This window comes from Leguminivora glycinivorella, chromosome 2 (genome assembly GCF_023078275.1).
Source record: "Leguminivora glycinivorella isolate SPB_JAAS2020 chromosome 2, LegGlyc_1.1, whole genome shotgun sequence".
NCBI lineage: Eukaryota > Metazoa > Arthropoda > Insecta > Lepidoptera > Tortricidae > Leguminivora > Leguminivora glycinivorella.
Genome location: NC_062972.1, coordinates 18,939,310 through 18,957,104, shown reverse-complemented (window position 1 = coordinate 18,957,104; position 17,795 = coordinate 18,939,310). Strand labels below are relative to the sequence as shown.

At 35.4% G+C, this 17,795-nt stretch overlaps 1 protein-coding gene and 1 non-coding gene across 2 annotated transcripts in view; one reads left to right on the top strand and one right to left on the bottom strand.

Annotated features, from left to right (window-relative positions):
• Positions 1-17,358, bottom strand: part of LOC125235845 (regulator of hypoxia-inducible factor 1-like) — a 67,455-nt gene extending 50,097 nt beyond the window's left edge. The window contains exon 1 of the mRNA XM_048142454.1: positions 17,251-17,358. Within this exon, the coding sequence (XP_047998411.1) occupies positions 17,251-17,317 (67 nt within the window). The 5' untranslated portion in view covers positions 17,318-17,358. The remainder of the gene's footprint in view (positions 1-17,250) is intronic.
• On the top strand, positions 3,289-3,360 carry Trnat-cgu. The gene has a single exon. It is a non-coding gene; the product is annotated as a tRNA-Thr (tRNA).
• Positions 17,359-17,795: the final 437 nt, after the last annotated feature.

Here is a 17,795-nt window from a genome sequence, read left to right as displayed (position 1 = left end):
AGTTTTTTCTAGTTTTTAGATAAAATAACGCATTATTTTATGGTCGGCGGTATATGTTCCGTATTTTTATGAGTACGCACAAGTATTACATTTTTTTTTTGTCTTAATTTTAAATCGATTAAAACTTAGTCGAATAGCAGATTTCAAAACGGGACAAACCTAAAACAGAACGCTTTTATCAAAGCGAGCAACACTGAAGCTCAGTGTTACCACACACTTCTTCTAAACTGAACCTAACCGCCGCTCGCTCGCTCCTCGGAAGCTTGAGCATATAATTATTATAAAATACGCTGCAGCCACGAATCACAAGGAGATTTCTACGTGCCACACAGCCTGTGGACATATGTCTAAAATATCGAAGGATTGGGGGCCCCCTGGAAGCTGGCATTCAGAACCACATCAGGTGAGTCCTATTATATTTGAAGTCTGCTAGATTTCTCACACACATTCACTCATATTTTAAAATTTTAAACTAATATTTTTCATTTAAAAATAAAAAAAAACATATTTGTAAATGCAAACACACTCGCGTTTGCTCGCGTTAAAGGCTCGTTGACAATTGTCATTGACTGTCATCGCAATAGGTACATTGTCATGTTATTTTTACAATACATTGCACATACATTGTTATTGAGTAAATTAAAAAAAAAAATGCCTAGTGGGGTGAAAATTAAGAGTACCTAGGTAACTCAAAAACACCTCTTAATGATAACAATTTATTAAGAGGTGTTTTTGAGTTACCTTTCGCCAGTTAGGGCAGCGTCTGCGGGAGAAAAGCGGCGACCCCAGGTCTGGGGATTATTTAGTACAGCAAATCGTCACTACTTTGAAAAAAAAACTTGTATCTTCGTCTGTCAATGAAAAGAAAATTGTAGTAAATATGTAGGTATGGAATGCATATAGACTTACTGCGTTTTAACTTTGAGGAGAAGCATGAGATACGAGATTTTTTCAAAGTAGTGACGAAATTTCTCTTCCTATACAGAAATACAGAGGGGCAACGCCAGCAGCGTATTAGGCACATTTCCTAGAGTAGGTACCTACCTATCGACTCCGTTTAATATACATATGTGACATTATCTAGGTGAAGGGACCTTATTGTCGATGGCGCTTACGGCGTTATGAGCGATGTTCGTATACAAATACGACGCCGCGGGACGTAAGCGCCACCGACAATAAGGTCCCTTTACCCAGATAACGGCACATATAGTTAACGTATTTTTAAGTATTTTGGTCAGGTTTAATTTATCGCTTGTATAAGGCATACACACTGGATTATTAAATCAGTGGTAAGTTCAGATTACTCAGAATAATATTGACTTCGGTTAGCGCGATAGTTACTCACGAAATAAAACCATGCAAACGGATTATATCGCATACAATGATATTAATTAGGTAATTTATAATATCCCGACTTTTCAAACCCTTTTTTTGTCTGTCACCCGTCCACCAAGAAGGCTGTAAAGGAATCGAAACGTTATAAACTGATTATAACCGATTTATTCTATTTCTACAGTTTTTTTTATTAAGGGTATTTTTAATCTAAATCATTCAAGAAAATATTGTTATTACGTCATCACATTTGTATCACACAAAAATAATGTACAAGTTAGCAATATCATAATCATAAACATGGGTAATTATCATAATATATCATAATCATAAACGGTTTTAGTAGTAATACTAGTAATATCCGGGCGACCGAGCCTCCCTCGGTTCTATTTTATTATATCACGTCTCTAGATAAAAAAAAAACTCTTGTGTGAGAAATCTAGCAGACTTCAAATATAATAGGACTCACCTGATGTGGTTCTGAATGCCAGCTTCCAAGGGGGCCCCCAAATCCTTCGATATTTTAGACATATGTCCACAGGCTGTGTGGCACGTAGAAATCTCCTTGTGATTCGTGGCTGCAGCGTATTTTATAATAATTATAGGCTCAAGCTTCCGAGGAGCGAGCTAGCGGCAGTTAGGTTCAGTTTAGAAGAAGTGTGTGTGGTAACACTGAGCTTCAGTGTTGCTCGCTTTGATAAAAGCGTTCTGTTTTAGGTTTGTCCCGTTTTGAAATCTGCTATTCGACTAAGTTTTAATCGATTTAAAATTAAGACATAAAAAAAATGTAATACTTGTGCGTACTCAAAAAAATACGGAACAACTCTTAAGTATAAATGAAAATAACAAAAAAACTTTATTTCTGGCCGGGATTCGAAACCTTGACCCATCATCACCTGCGATGTGCCTGCGAACATTAGAACGACCTCTTACGACTGAGCTACGACACGACCAGCCGATGCGCGATCGGCGAAATTAACGACCATATTTTGCGTTTACTAACGCGAAAGAAAAACTCATGAAAACTCAAAAATTCGCGTTTTCCGGGATCTAAGGCTAAGCTAGATCGATTTTTCACCCCCGAAAACCACCACATTTCTAATTTCAGCGAAATCGTTAGAGCGGTTTCCGAGATCGTCGTTTATATAAATAAATAAATAAATATACAAGAATTGCTCGTTTAAAGGTATAATAATATATATGGTTAATAGTGACGAAACTGTGTTTTATGAAAATTATGAGCGTAACCTTAACGCGTTATTCAGTGAAGTGTTTAAACCTTTTAAAACATTTGAAGATATTGCAAAAGATACGTAACATAACGATCTCTGTTTATGTACAATCAATCCAGTTCGGCACACCTTATTTTATTTGCACACACCACACACTCGAGTATGATATAAGCAATGTAAACGGAGCCTAGTGCGCGAAGTATTTTGCACTTTCAACAGCGTTGTAAGTAAACCTGCAATTCGAAACGCGTTTCATCACATCCTAAACAAGTCTAATGCTTACCTAGTTAGTTGCTTCACACTCCTCATCAACATCCGACAGGGAAAATACATATAACACAAACACAAAGAAATATTAATTGTAAATAACTATGGAACAAATCAAATTATTTTTATGAAATATTTTTTGATTTGTTGTTTTTCAAGTAGTCACACTACTACTTCAGCTTACGCGGCTAACGTCATTACCACTAGACCACCCGCCCGCCTTGGAACTCGACGAAATTTCTCTAGTGTATGTTATCTCTGATAGGGCTAGGCGCCTTTGACCAACTCTAACGGCCCAGCCACGACATTGGTCTAAGCGCGACAGCGGTGAGCGGCAACCATACGTGCGAATGAAAAGTCCCATCGCTGTGTCTCGCTCCAATGTATGGCCGCCGCTCACCGCTGCCGCGCTTAGTTTAGCTTAATGTCGTGGCTGAGCCGTAAGGGCTCTAAGGGCGGGCGGGTGGTCTAGTGGTAATGACGTTAGCCGCGTAAGCTGAAGACCCGGGTTCGATTCCCGGCTCGGCCACCAGTGGGCCTTGTCGTTTTTTCTTTCCTGTATTTCAGTTTATTAATTTATTTCAGTTTATTAATTGTAAAGTTTAAACAGAATCAATTGATTCTCTCTCTCGCTCTCTCAATTGATACTCTGAATAAAGGTTGATAAATATTTATCCTTCAAACTCTGAATTTGTCTTTGATTACTTAGCAACACGTGGACAAAACGCTACTTTTTCGCCAGCTTTCAAAGAATCAAGAGAGAAAACAAGCAAAAATTCAGTAACATCTATACAGTTACTTAAAAGAGATCCCTTAAAGGGATAAGTTCGCCTTTGTACTAGTGATAAGCTCTTTTTCTTGTGTGTTGTATTATTTTCTGGCACAATAAGGCCCACTTACACTTCCATCAACCACTTAACTCGGGGTTAGTGGACTGTCATCTGTCAAATTCCATATAAAATGGTGGGTTAACCCTCCATTTTCGTTGGTGCAAGTGGCCCTAAAGTGTTTTACTACTACTACTACTTTATATTTGTGTAAGCGTATAGAAATAACTGAAGGCGACTGTACAATATAATTATGTTCTAGTACATTCTATACATGGATGTTTTCTATGTATATAAGTATTTATATATTATATATTTCGTTGTCTGAGTACCCACAACACAAGCCTTCTTGAGCTTACCGTGGGCCTCAGTCAATCTATGTAAGAATGTCTTATAATAATATTTACAGGGAACATCGTGTAAGATTTAAGTAACAAAGATTACTTAGGAACTAATAATGACACCCTAATTTATTTTGAAATGTATGTTTTCTTTTTATACTTAACTTTGACTTTTGTGTAGGTTTGAATTCTCATTAATCGCATTATCTATAAAGACAAGTACTTATAATATCTATACGTAAATTCTTAGAATGAGTTTTGGTCTTCTAATTGACACTCCTGCCGCACAAAGGCTTTGTAAATTCTAATGATTCTCAGAATAATCTAACACTGAGACTAACTTCGTGAGTCTAGTGAAAAGGGTATAACTCAAATTGACTCGGCGAAAAAGGTCATAAGTCCCATGGCACGTGTGCCCTTTTTCACCGAGTCAATTTGAGTTATAACCTTTTTCACTAGACCCACAGAACTCATCAAATAGCGACCAATATTAATGTCACTCGACCTAATAATTATGGCCCCATTCATATGCTTCGAAATGAAATACATTCTAAGAAAATTATATTATGTATGCAAATGCAACCATTAGTGAAATAAATTAACCACCCTTCAAATCAATATCGTTAGTATTTATTGACGAGACGTTACTTAAGTACCTAATATTGAAATGTGTATTATGCATATATGAAACAGAGATCTTCGAAGCGAATAATGTTTAATATACAGGATGAAGTAAAAAGGGCCATTCAAACTTTGCATAGTGACTTTTGGAGTCATAATGAACAATTTTTATTATAGGACCAATGCTGAAATCGCGAAATAAATGTTGGCTGTTCCATAGACATGAGCGGCATCATGACGTTCATGACAATCATGACAGTCGAAATGTATGAAACAGCCAAAATCTTTTTTGCGATCTCAGCATAGGTGCCATAATAAAAGTTGTTCATTATGGCCCCAAAAGTTACTATGCAAAGTTTGAACAGTCCTTTTTATATCACCGTGTATAATAAATACCAGTCTATTAAAATGTTACAACAAATCAAATATTAAAAAAAAAATACATCGAGTGGTAAAAATATTACATAAAAAACTGGAATTTTAGTGATATTTCAGTTAAATTTCAGTTAAAATAATTTTGAACTGCATTGATTATTCCACGTGATGTTTAAGTTAACAAAATGAATTGCAAAAGGAAGGCAATGATTGAATTGCGATATTTGAATTCACTGGAGTGTAACGTTTAGGTAATTTATATGTAATAAAATTATTTTAAAATATACAATGGTTTACTGAGTCTTAGTGAATTGAAATGTTGAATTTTAGTTCTTATTTTGGCTTGTGCAATAAAGATTTATAATCAAGGAATTTAGTCACGGTTACATATGTACTGACCCGTCCTAACCGATTGCCACAAAGTGCGAGCCTGCACATTTGCACAATATAATTATCCAATGAGTGTTAATATGTTTACCGGATAGTTTAACAGTACTTTACCTACCTACTAAAATATATTTACTTCCCAAAATAAACACTAAACACACAGTTGTCAATACAAAAGTTCAATGCAGTTCATTCACTTGCATTGCACAAGGCTTGTTACCGGAACCACATTGTTACTACTAGGTACCTGTAAGCTTCTCGGATCGTTTGCAAGGACGAAATAATTTTGTTCAGTTTGTTTTTATTAATTAATTATTTCACTTATTGGTCAAAAAAAATGTATGCAGAACTGTAACCAAATGGGTAAAAAAAATATGAAGGATCTAAATTTTCCCTCCGAAAATAATATTCATTAAGAAGTAAGTTTTCCCATGAAATAATTATTTCTTTCAAAGGGAAGGGAAGTTCCCGAATTGTCCCAAATTATGGAACGGCACATCACTAGACAGGGCATATGCAAAAATCGACATGCAGTTGACGCTGTCAATGAGTACTAGAGGGGAAACAAATAGGGGATTCAAAGGCTTTTTCTGTCCTTTTCTGTAGCGCTAACTCGTGAGCACATTTTAAGCGTAAAATAAAAGACAAACTTTTTGACCAAAAAACGACGGAAAAAGCCCTTGAGGCATTGTATCAAGGATAGGTACGTGCCGTTGAGTTTTAAATATCTCAGAGAATAATCTAAAAAATAATTACTTTATACAGAACCCTCATGACGAGTACGACTGACTTTTGTGAGTTTTTATAAGTTCTACAGTTTTCATGCATTGTTGTTATAAAGGCACCTATGGATGATAGTTATAATTTGCAGCATTAATAAATGAATGGGTATGCGGTGTTGCAAGCGCGGCGGTCCGCGACGTCGCTTTCGCAAGGACCACTATCTGCCATTTACGCAAGTGCAATTTTGTCGACCTTGGCCGTGGCTCAACTTTTGATAATTTAGTTAGTGATATAAAGACCAAACGTGAATGATATAAAAATTGAAAATCCGAAATCTACCTACCAACAACTTTAACAAGGTAAAATTGCAACTTGACCTAACATGACGTCAATGCATCTATTTGATATCTTACCTTTTGTAAAACTGTTCCGGCAGATGTAAAATTGGAAAAGGGTATCTAAAAAGTCGTCAATGATTGACATCTTTATCTGAGTACCAGTTTTTTTATGATTTTAAGGACATTTAAAACTTATATTTAATTTCAGTACATGTAACTACAGTAACTTTGAGGCAAATACTTACATAAAAAAAAGGTATCTGTAAAAATCAGTTAATCGTCCATTCAAAGATCATTATTTTTCACATTTAACTCATAGCCACTCTCTCTTTATTAGAACATCATTTGTTTGAATTGAGTCAAATAAATTTAACTGTCTGAGGATACCAGTACTAAGAACAGGTAGACAATTTTATGAGGCATGAACAGATTTGAAGTGAAGTGACTCAGTTTTGTATTAAATTCAAGTTAATTTCCAAATTTAAATAAGAATTTTAAGTGCCTCTATTAGTTTTAGGGATTTATGGGAATTGCTACAATCGGAACTAAAATTCTCGGTGTTCTGTTTGGCCGTCTCTTGTCTATTATAATGTAAATAAACGTCAAAATTGCGGCCTCGATACGGTGTGGAGTGTGAATCCTAACCGTATAATTCAGAATATTGAGATCGAAATTTGACGTTTATTAAAATTAAAATTGGCCTGCATCTAGTTTGATTGACACTCAAGTTGATTTTAATTTTCAGTTTTTATTCTGTATTCTTCTATGACTGCTACTTATTTCAACAAATGTGATGTTTTCTACTAAAAGGCAACCACATTGTCGGTTGTCTATTTGGTTGACTTCAAATTGATACTTTATGGAATAGCATCTTATTGACTACCGACAATATAATATATTATTACTAGCTTTTGCCCGCGGCTTCGCTCGGGTTAGAAAAAGACAAAAAGTAGCCTGTATCACTCTCCATCCCTTCAACTATCTCCACTTAAAAAAACACGTTAATACTTCGCACCGTTTTGCCGTGAATGACTGACAAACAAACAGGCACACACACTTTCCCATTTATAATATTAGTATGGATAAACAAAAATTATTTGATTTAGCAGTCGAATATGTATTCAAAGATATTTTGTGATGAACTAACAACAAAAAAAAAAACAAGTATCAAAATCTAGCCAAGAATGAGTTGGTCAGATGGAAAAATATATAGGTATATGTGCATTGTAATTATTTACTGTACCCACTGATACCTAAATAAGGTAATTATTATATGGCGAAATAATATAAGGTAAGTGTAAGTACGTAAACATCCCGGTTCTAACTACTTGTCACCAAACACCGCAACATGATGTTACAAGACTATACCATTTCCTTCTCCTTCAAGCGTGTCTATTTGGATTGTTGGCCGCATAAATCCTCATTTATTTTCCTTAACATTCCCGGAATTACACAACGAGTAGTTTCACCTTGTTTGTTTATCTTCTTTATATGTATTTTATAAGTGTGGTGAATGTAGTGTGCGCAGTCGAGGACGCGTGGAGCAAGCTCGGACAAGGTTATTATTTTTGGAACATTCGTCAATATTGAATATTGTTACGAAACCCATATAAGCAAATTATAGGCTCTTGGAATTCCGATGGAGTAAACCAACGGGAAAATTGTGGTGGATAGGTAAAAGGGATTCGGTTTAACTTAAGGACTGCGGCTCACGCGCGGATGGGCAATTTCAGAAGGTATCAACGAGAGTAGATATTAGGTACCTGCCTCTAGATAGCTATTGTAGTAAGTACTGTTTATTTTAATAAAGCGGCAAACCAGACATTGTAAGTCTAGCAATTTCAGCGCAGGCAAGGCATGCGTTAGTCTGAATCTAGCTAAAATATTTAATTAGGATTAATAACAGTAACATGAACTTTCATTGATTACACTTAGAAAATGTTTGTAAAAACAAAAACTCTTTCATTTCTATCATTCTTCACCAAAATTGAACCAGAAAATCTTTGTCTGCTTATAAGTTTTTTGCACAGTTTATAAGGTTTTTGGAATAGTTTTATAATAAAATACCTACTATGTTCTAATGTGATGTGCATTGGGGAAGTGTACCTTTGCTATATCAATGTAATTACATATTATTTTGTGATAATTTCTAGGATTGCCAGGTATAATAAAAAATAGCGATCAATTGAATGTCGGCATAATATTACTATTATTACTTTTAATTCTTATAGGTCACACTATGAATCTTAAAGAATGATATTACATGTAGGTTCATGGAAGATAAATCGTTTTAGTACGTAATTGATTATTAATTACTGACCTCTTCACCTAAGTACGCCTTGAAGTATAGAACCCATTAGATTGCCTATTCTTAGATGAAGATGATCCATTGAACATTACAGCAGTTACAGCTACATAATATATACAATTATATATATGTATCGATATTATATATATTGCTCGTAATCACAAGTAAACTAAAAACCTACCAAACGAAAGCATTTATTATTATTATTATTTATTGTTATTAATATACAGTGACCACAGATTTGACAAACTTATATCTAACATATAGTCCCACAAAACTCTGGAACAGAACGAGTTTGTCTGTGGGATCAACAGTCTCTCAATTACATAAACATAATTAAATTAACTTAAAGAAAAATCATTAAACTTCTTATATAATAGATAATATAAATTATTGTAATATATATAGGAAATTTTTTTTAGCATAGTTTTAAATTTGTTTGGGTGCTTTACACTTCGGATGGCTTCAGGTAAGCTATTGAGCAGATATGGAATACGCTTTTTTAGCGATCTGTCACCAAAATAATTATGAATTCTAGGCACAGATAGCTTACCTGTAGCCACCGACTTAGTGTAATAGCTGTGCCCTATAGGATGTATTGGCGCATTAGAAGAGTTAGGGGGGTTTTGCACTAGACAGCCATGGTTATTGACTGCGAGCAGGTATTTATGTTTAAGGCTGACTGGTAATATTTTACATATTTTGAAAAGTAACCTATAGTTTCCTTTACATTTTGCTTTGGTTTTATTGTTAACTAGTAATTTTAAAAATCGAATTTGAATGTTTTCCAATTTATCTATGTTAGTCTTGGTGGTTAATCCATAACTGTCTAGTGCATTTGGCGACCGGTCTGGCTCAGTCGGTAGTGACCCTGCCTGCTGAGCCGCGGTCCTGGGTTCGAATCCCGGTAAGGGCATTTATTTGTGTGATGAGCACAGATATTTGTTCCCGAGTCATGGATGTTTTCTATGTATATAAGTATGTATTTATCTATTTAAGTATGTATATCGTCGCTTAAATAGCACCCATAGTACAAGCTTTGCTTAGTTTGGGGCTAAGTTGATCTGTGTAAGGTGTCCCCCAATATTTATATTTATATTTATTTATATAACTCAATATGGAATCTACCAGTGACATGTAAAGACATCTCAAAGTGCCTATTGGAACTCTAAATTTTAAATGGAAGAATTTACCAAGTAAAACTCTGAGGTTGTCATAGATAAAGTTTACATGTAGCGACCAGGATAAATGTTCGTCTATTTGCATTCCTAGGTAAGTAACACATTTAACTATCTTTATAGGTCTGCAGGTACAATTATTCATATTTTGGTGACAACAAGGATAACTGTGAGCATATAAACAAATTGGAATATTGGTGATAGGTAGATACGGAGAGTGGATTAGTAGCAGTTTGGTTTTGTCAGCATTGAGAACTATCCCATTGTCATGAGACCACTTAACGACTGAGTCTATATCTTGCTGTACAAGTCGAATAGTGTCTTCTATGTCAGTGCCGGCGCGCAGAGCACAGAGATCGTCCGCAAACCTGTATGCCGAGCAATGCTGCAGCACCTCGCACAAGCTGTTGACGTGCATCAGGTAGCAGACTGGACCACACCCTGAGCCCTGCGGAACCCCACACTCGACTGCACACTCATGACTGAAGGTGTTCCCAACCCTAACTTTGTAGGAGCGCGAAGTAAGGTAGTCGCGGAACCACGAGTTCAGCGGCTCGCTCACTCCACACTCGGACATGGCTTTCAAAAGGGTGCTCGTTTCCAATGTGTCGAACGCTTTTTTAAAGTTGAAAAATACGGCCAGAACAAATTTTTTATCATTAAGGTAGGTTAACTTCGTCTGTAAATTGGGAAAGTAAAGTTGTGGTGCTTTTATCCTTTTGAAAGCCATGTTGGCACGCATAGCTTCGATATTTCAAAACTGAACTAAGTAGGTACCTATCTAAAGATACTTATAGAGTAGAGTAGGTATCATTTGTAACTCAATAAAATGAGGACATTATTTGTAATTCTAAATTTTGACTCTAATTATGATGACAATTGATATCGAAGAATTCGCAAGGCTCCTTAACTGGAATCGGAAGTTAAAATGATAAAATAAAATTACGGCCACCAACTGAAATTTCTGATGAAAATTGATATTTAAGGATTCGTAAAAGGCTTCATAATAAGAATGAGGTAAATAAAAGTTGATAAAAATGGCTTTCGTCTTGAATTCCTAATTTTTGTCCCGATTATAATGAAAACTGATAAATGAGAATCTGAAAGGCCTTTTTACATAAAACCGCACGGAGTTGAAATTACAAAAATCGTTAGGCATCTTACATATCCATATTTTTACTCGTATAGAAAATTAAATAAATATATCCACCGAATACCTACTAAAAATGTTAGGAGAACTTCAAATCTTTTCTTGACAATGTCACAAACAGCTGCACCCAAAGAATGGAATGAGGAATGAGTGAGTATATTTTTCGTGGTCAGTACAACCAGCACAAAATATTTCTATCCGTTACGTTTGCGACGATAGATTCATGTTGTGTTTTTATTTGATGGGACTGGATCTTTTATCAGCAAAGGCAAAAATACCATTCCGGATATTAACAGGCCAAGCTATGGTGGCGTAAATAGGTATGTACTTCTGACCACCATTGGATTTAATTTTGTTAGCCCTCGAAGTGGCGCGAGTAATATTAATTTAACCTAACGTAATATCAATATTAATTTCACAATTTCAATATTTAGATGTCGTTCTCATCACGGAACAATGTTGGTCCGACTTTTGGTGACATAGGTGCCGTTTCTACATTTAAATTAAATTTAGATATGTCTTATTTCAGAGATCGGACAGTTGGGCGTCCTTTGTATGACGTTTTATGAAGCTTATGTTGTTAGAAATGACGCCGAGTCCGATCACTGATTATTATGTTGAGCCTTTGTATCATCAAGCTTCTCATTAGGTAATGTATTAAAGGCTATGGAGATGATGCATGCTATATGAAAACAACATTGAACTGTTAGAGTAGGTAATCAATGTAATGTATGTATGTATGTATAAGCTTTATTGTACATAAAGGAAACAAAAGAGACACAGTTACAGAGTCAGTAATATACAATGTAGGCGGACTTATCCCTTAATGGGATCTCTTCCAGTCAACCTTTGAGGAAATGAGTAGAAGCACAATTAACAATTAACAATTAGCAATTGTGTAATTATAGTCCTTTTAACGTAGATAGATGGAGGCTTTTAAATAAAACAAGCAAATAACAAGTAGGTACAAGTAAAAGTTTCCTTAACAAACTTTGGGTATGAGAATGTCCAATCGGCCTCGTCAATTGCATTTTACTTCCTTTTTAACTTTATGAGAATACTTAAATAAGGTTATGACGTCAATGCTCATTATTCCGTAAATACTCGTATAATATCAAAAATGATTCGTGAATTAATGTCGTAAACGGTAAGTTATGTTGTTCTTAATAATTGATAACTTTATTTAGGTTCATTGATATTATTATGAATAATAATTTAATTATATACTTTTAGGTCAATTCAGTGTGTTTGATAAGATAACCGTAAAAAATGTAGGAATTTTATGTGGAGAGGAATGTAATTATTTATGTTTAAGGTGACAAAATCGGCTGGTAACCAATAACCTTGGGCTCCAAAACCGGTGAGTTCAAGTCCCTAATACAGTAGTTTTTAACCGCCGCACCCAAATCTCAAGGAAGGTGGTTCTCAATTCGTCTGTATTTTTTTTTATGTTTGTTCCACGATATCTCCGTCGTTACTGGACCGATTTAGAATTTTTTTTTTGATCGAATGTATATGCATTATGCATACAGATTGGTCCCATTTTTATCAGAACCCAGTTCTGATGATGGGATCCTAGAGAAATCGAGGGAACTCCTCAAATCTGAAAGGCATACATATGGTGATATTTTTGTGTTTTTATAAGAACAGCATGCATTTACATATGGAACAGTGACATTTGGTGCAGTGGAACTGCTGATGATGGTCAGAACGGAACTCCTCAAATCTGAACGGCACGCTTATAATGACTTTGGTATTTTTATAAGAACAGCTTGCGTTTACTTTCAGAACAGTGACATTTGGTGCAGTGGAACTTCTGATGATGATCAGAACGGAACTCCTCAAATCTGAATGGCACACTTATAGTGACTTTCGTATTTTTATAATAACAGCATGCATTTAAGTTCAGAATAGTGACATTATTTGTTAGATTTGTTCTCTTTGTTATGCTTAGGTACATATTGAGTTTTCAAGTCAAATTCTGTCAAGCTCGATTTCTTATTTTGTAATCGGATATCGGTTTCATGAGGAATTGAGTAAACTCCTCAAACCTTAACGGTATACGTATATTCATTAAATTTGTGTTTTCATCAAATAATAAAAGATTTATATTAAAAGCAGTTTTACATTTGTGTAGACATTTCTACATAATCCAACATTCGCAAGTACCTTTCACCAGAATACTAAAAGCGGCGGTTTTTTTTTTCTTAAAAATTATTCCACTTTTAATTTATTATAAGTTTAACAAAACATCGTTCGCAAAATAATAAACTTCAAAAGCCCCTTTTACATCGCTTTACTTTTGAAAAGATAGGACTTCAAAAGAGTAGAAAAGTCTGATCTAAAAATATTACGTTGGTGTAAATTTTTTTTTGGCTAAAGTAGTTGCGTATTTAACTTTGTTTAAGTAAAGATATGTTTTCAATATTTTCTATGGACATTCTATTTGCAAAAAGTACTTATTTTTTTATCAAGTTTAGAGTTTTTAGTTTGCGTTTGTTAATAATACGCAATAGTTGTTTTAGTAGTCGTGTATCTTGAAGAGTGGCGCAGAAACTTCAGCAGTTTCATGTGTGATGTAGGCAGAGGCTTACGATCTTTTTTATTTTATTTTCTTTATTGGAGAAACAACAGAAGTAAGCACAAACAAAATTACATTAGATACGATATACACTGTTCAAGAGATGTGCACCTACCTCCTAAGACGCTCTCACTGAGAACTCTTCAAAATATAGATAAGACACTTATATTACTACAGTAAATTAAGCTTAACGCACTTAACGACTAAGTAGTGATGGAACTAATGACGTATCTCTATTCCTACAGCTTGTATATAAACACAATAAAGTGATTAATACTACTAATACTAATTAAATTGTACAACTAAAGTATCAAGTTGTCTGTGCCAAAGTATCAAGGACTTGTTTCTGGAAACTTGTTCTACTTGTATTGAAAATGTCTACGGCCGTGAACAGCTTGTTGTACGTATTACAAAGGCGGCGTAAAGGTGCACGAATTCCAGCGTTAGATGAACATGTCGGGACGGCGAACAAGGCGTTACGTCGGGCAGTACTGCGTGGGACATCTTTGGGAATAAAGTCATGAGTTTATGTATGTATGTAAGGTACAGGGGGATCATTTCGACTGACGGGTAATGGCAATTAATCGCGTTTTTCTCCATGTTTTATAATGTTCACATTATTTAATAAGTGTTCAATGGTCACATGTGGCATGCGAGTTCAGTGGTCAGGGACTTAAGGGATGGTACTTAACTTAAAATAGTGTAAAACATGAAAAAAATTCGATTATAGTTCCTGCACCAACCCTGGTGGGTTCCCTCTATTTGGCATAAATTTAATTGTCCGAAACGATTTTCGCATAACAGACTTCGCATAATTGATTTTCGCCGAATGTTAATTTGGCAGAAAACTTATTTGTCATAATCTAAAATAATATGAATATTACTTTGTCCGAAAATAAGTTCGCATAATTTTGTTTACGCCGATTGTTTTTATGAATAAAATTATGTTGCATATATGTATTTGGCATATTTCCTAAAATCAGAATATCCACCCATACCTACTAAATGCTGTGTAGAGAGTCGGTTTGGTTAGGTTCGAACTGCGACCTTAACAAATACAACATTTTGTCAAGAATTTCGGTTAGGTTAGGTTAGAACTGCAACATTAATATAGTAGATATCTATGATAAAAATTCTGCATGGTAAATTTCGACTAAACCATGTTATGCAGAAATAATTTATGCATAAAAACCATTCGGCGAATAACCTTTATGCACGAAATATATTCGGACAAACAAAAATATCATTATTTTTAAAATCGGGACTTAATCGCGTATAACTACATATTAAACTGACCTCCAACGTTTCAAGGACGGCGTTGTCCCCGTGGTCTCGGAGAAGACTGGCTTGAAATGACATCAACACCTTCTGACAGCCGCGCGAGTTTTTCGAACTACCCGCACTTGGTTTTGATTATCAACTTGAACTGTTTGCGCACTAGGGATGTTACTCTGTCGACATACAACACTGACGATATTTGATTTAACGACTGTCGATATTATTTTCGGCTTACACTTATTAATGACAGGATTCCATGTGGATGAGATCCTAAAACCTTCGTCCCGATTGAAATTGCGATGTTTTTTGATTTCAATGGCTTCACGCACCTTTCTACTGTAGAAATGGCGTTCCGTGGAAAGGACTTTAGGGTCATGTAGTTCGATCCAGTGGTTCCAGTGGATCCAGTGGTGGAAGTCCCGATTTTAAAAATAATGATGTGTAATAATCGTGAAAGTTTAAATCAGTGTTAAACAAAAATATGCCTAGACATATTATGCGTAACTATACTATGCCATAACAGATTATGCAAAAGGTGAATTATGCCAATATAGATTATGCCAAAAAGAATTCTTGATATTAAAATTATGCCAAAACAAGGGGAACCCTCCCTGGTACCCTAAGTATAGTTTTAGACAAATATGACATGCTGTCCATGTCTCACGGTTATACAACATAATATAAATATTAACATTTTATAAGTTTTAAATAAATAAATAAATAAATATTATAGGACATTCTTACACAGATTGACTGAGGCCCACGGTAAGCTCAAGAAGGCTTGTGTTGTGGGTACTCAGACAACGATATATATAATATATAAATACTTATATACATAGAAAACATCCATGACTCAGGAACAAATATCTGTGCTCATCACACGAATAAATGCCCTTACCGGGATTCGAACCCGGGACCGCGGCGTAGCAGGTAGGGTCACTACCGACTGCGCCAGACCGGTCGTCAAACACAAAATATGAGAGCCGCACAAGAGCTGGATAAAATCACGTCGGTTAGGAGGGTTAGCATCCCGATCACGTTGGGAGTCCGTCACGAGGTTGAATCATGGAAATATTCTCATTAAATAAAGTGATGCGATAAATAGGTTAGAGCGGGACGGGTGCTGTTATCTCCGTGATAAACGTGACTCCCGTCATACGTAATGCGAGTAAAGTGTAACGGATCCTCTGAAGGCACGGGGTTGCTAGTTTGGGACATAATGTACGATTAGGGGTGCCGCTCGGACCCCGGTGTTCACAAAGCTGATTGATGCCGAAAGACCAACATAAAACTGGTCTCCGATTACTAGTAGTCGTTGGGAAATGTGGGGTCAACTTAATGCAGAGTTGACAGTAAAGAAATGTTTTGGTAACAGGTGGACAGATTTGTCCTCGTTTACTAAAGCCGGGAATGTCCGGGTGTTAAATAAAATACATGAAATCGTGGTTGTGGAGTTAAAAATAATGTTAAATGACCAAATTACTATTGCACCAAAAATACAACGGCATGGCTTCTATATTTTATTGTATTGCGATAATAACTCCACTAACTTACATTTTAATATCAGTCTTTATATTTCTTTTCCCCTCACTAGCTCGGAAACACGTGTTTTGTCCTTTAATACCAGCGGGTAAAAACGCATTTTATCCACTAGTGGGTAAAGTAATTTGACCTTGAATATAATCAAATTAACTGCTTTAAAATTGATAAAAGTAGGTGAATCTACTAAAAAAGATGATTTACCACCTGTGGAACTACTGGAAGCAGTGATAAACGCATTTTTTTGCATTGTAGTTTCCTCGCTATAGTGAGGCGAAAAGTTTTGTGTTACACTCGGGTGCAAATGTATTTTACTTCTCGTGTGTTGAAAAACTCGCAAGTTCAGGATTCTATTCTCGAACCACTCGCTTCGCTCGTGGTTCAACTATAGAATCCTTTCACTTGCTCGTTTTTCAATTCCACACTCGGCGTTAAAATACAACTTTGCCCCTTGTATAACAAATAACTATTATATCAGTTTTGTTTAAAAAATATTTCAGTAAAACAATCGTTATCTAGTATATCCTAATTCCAATGGGAAGCTAATTGGCAACTTTCAATTGCTTATTGACTGGATTAACTCTCAGAAAAGCCAGCAAACGACGTGCAAACAATGCTCGAACAAACTGCAAATTCAATAAAAGCACTCGAAAGCTCGTGTAAACGAGCTACCAATTTATTTTATTTCAGAATCAGTATCAAGCTTCAAACTTTGCGAGATAGTAAAACTTATAATTAATGTCTCAAAGTTCGTTTCATTAAAAAAAACTTACCCTCAGTAGAAGTGTTCTGGCCAAATACAAGATTCACTAAACAAAACACTACTATATACCACCGCATTTTGGCAAACTATCGACTGCCCGCGCTCACTGCGACTGGTGGCCGCGCGGCCTAGAGCCAGCCAGCGAAACGGTAGGGTGGTGGAAACTTACGCGTTTCCGAAACTTTACAAGGTCGGATCAAACTTTCATACGGACTGTAACAATCGGGTGTCAGGTAATTATTACATGACATTACAACTACTCTTCTTATACCGTGGTACACAATTAGTAGGCTAGTTTCCTATAAGTACTTAAAATAATATATTTTAAGCAGTACACGAAATAAAACACCACATAATTAATAGAAAAATATGCACAGTAGTAATTTTTAAACATAATTTCTAATATGCACAGTAGTAATTTTTAAACATAATTTCTAATATGCACAGCAGTAATTTTTAAACTTAATAAGTCAAAGAGGAAGATATAAAGTAAATGAATTGACCGTGACGTCACTCCTCAGTGTTTCATAGTAATTCCATATTCGTGACGCATTG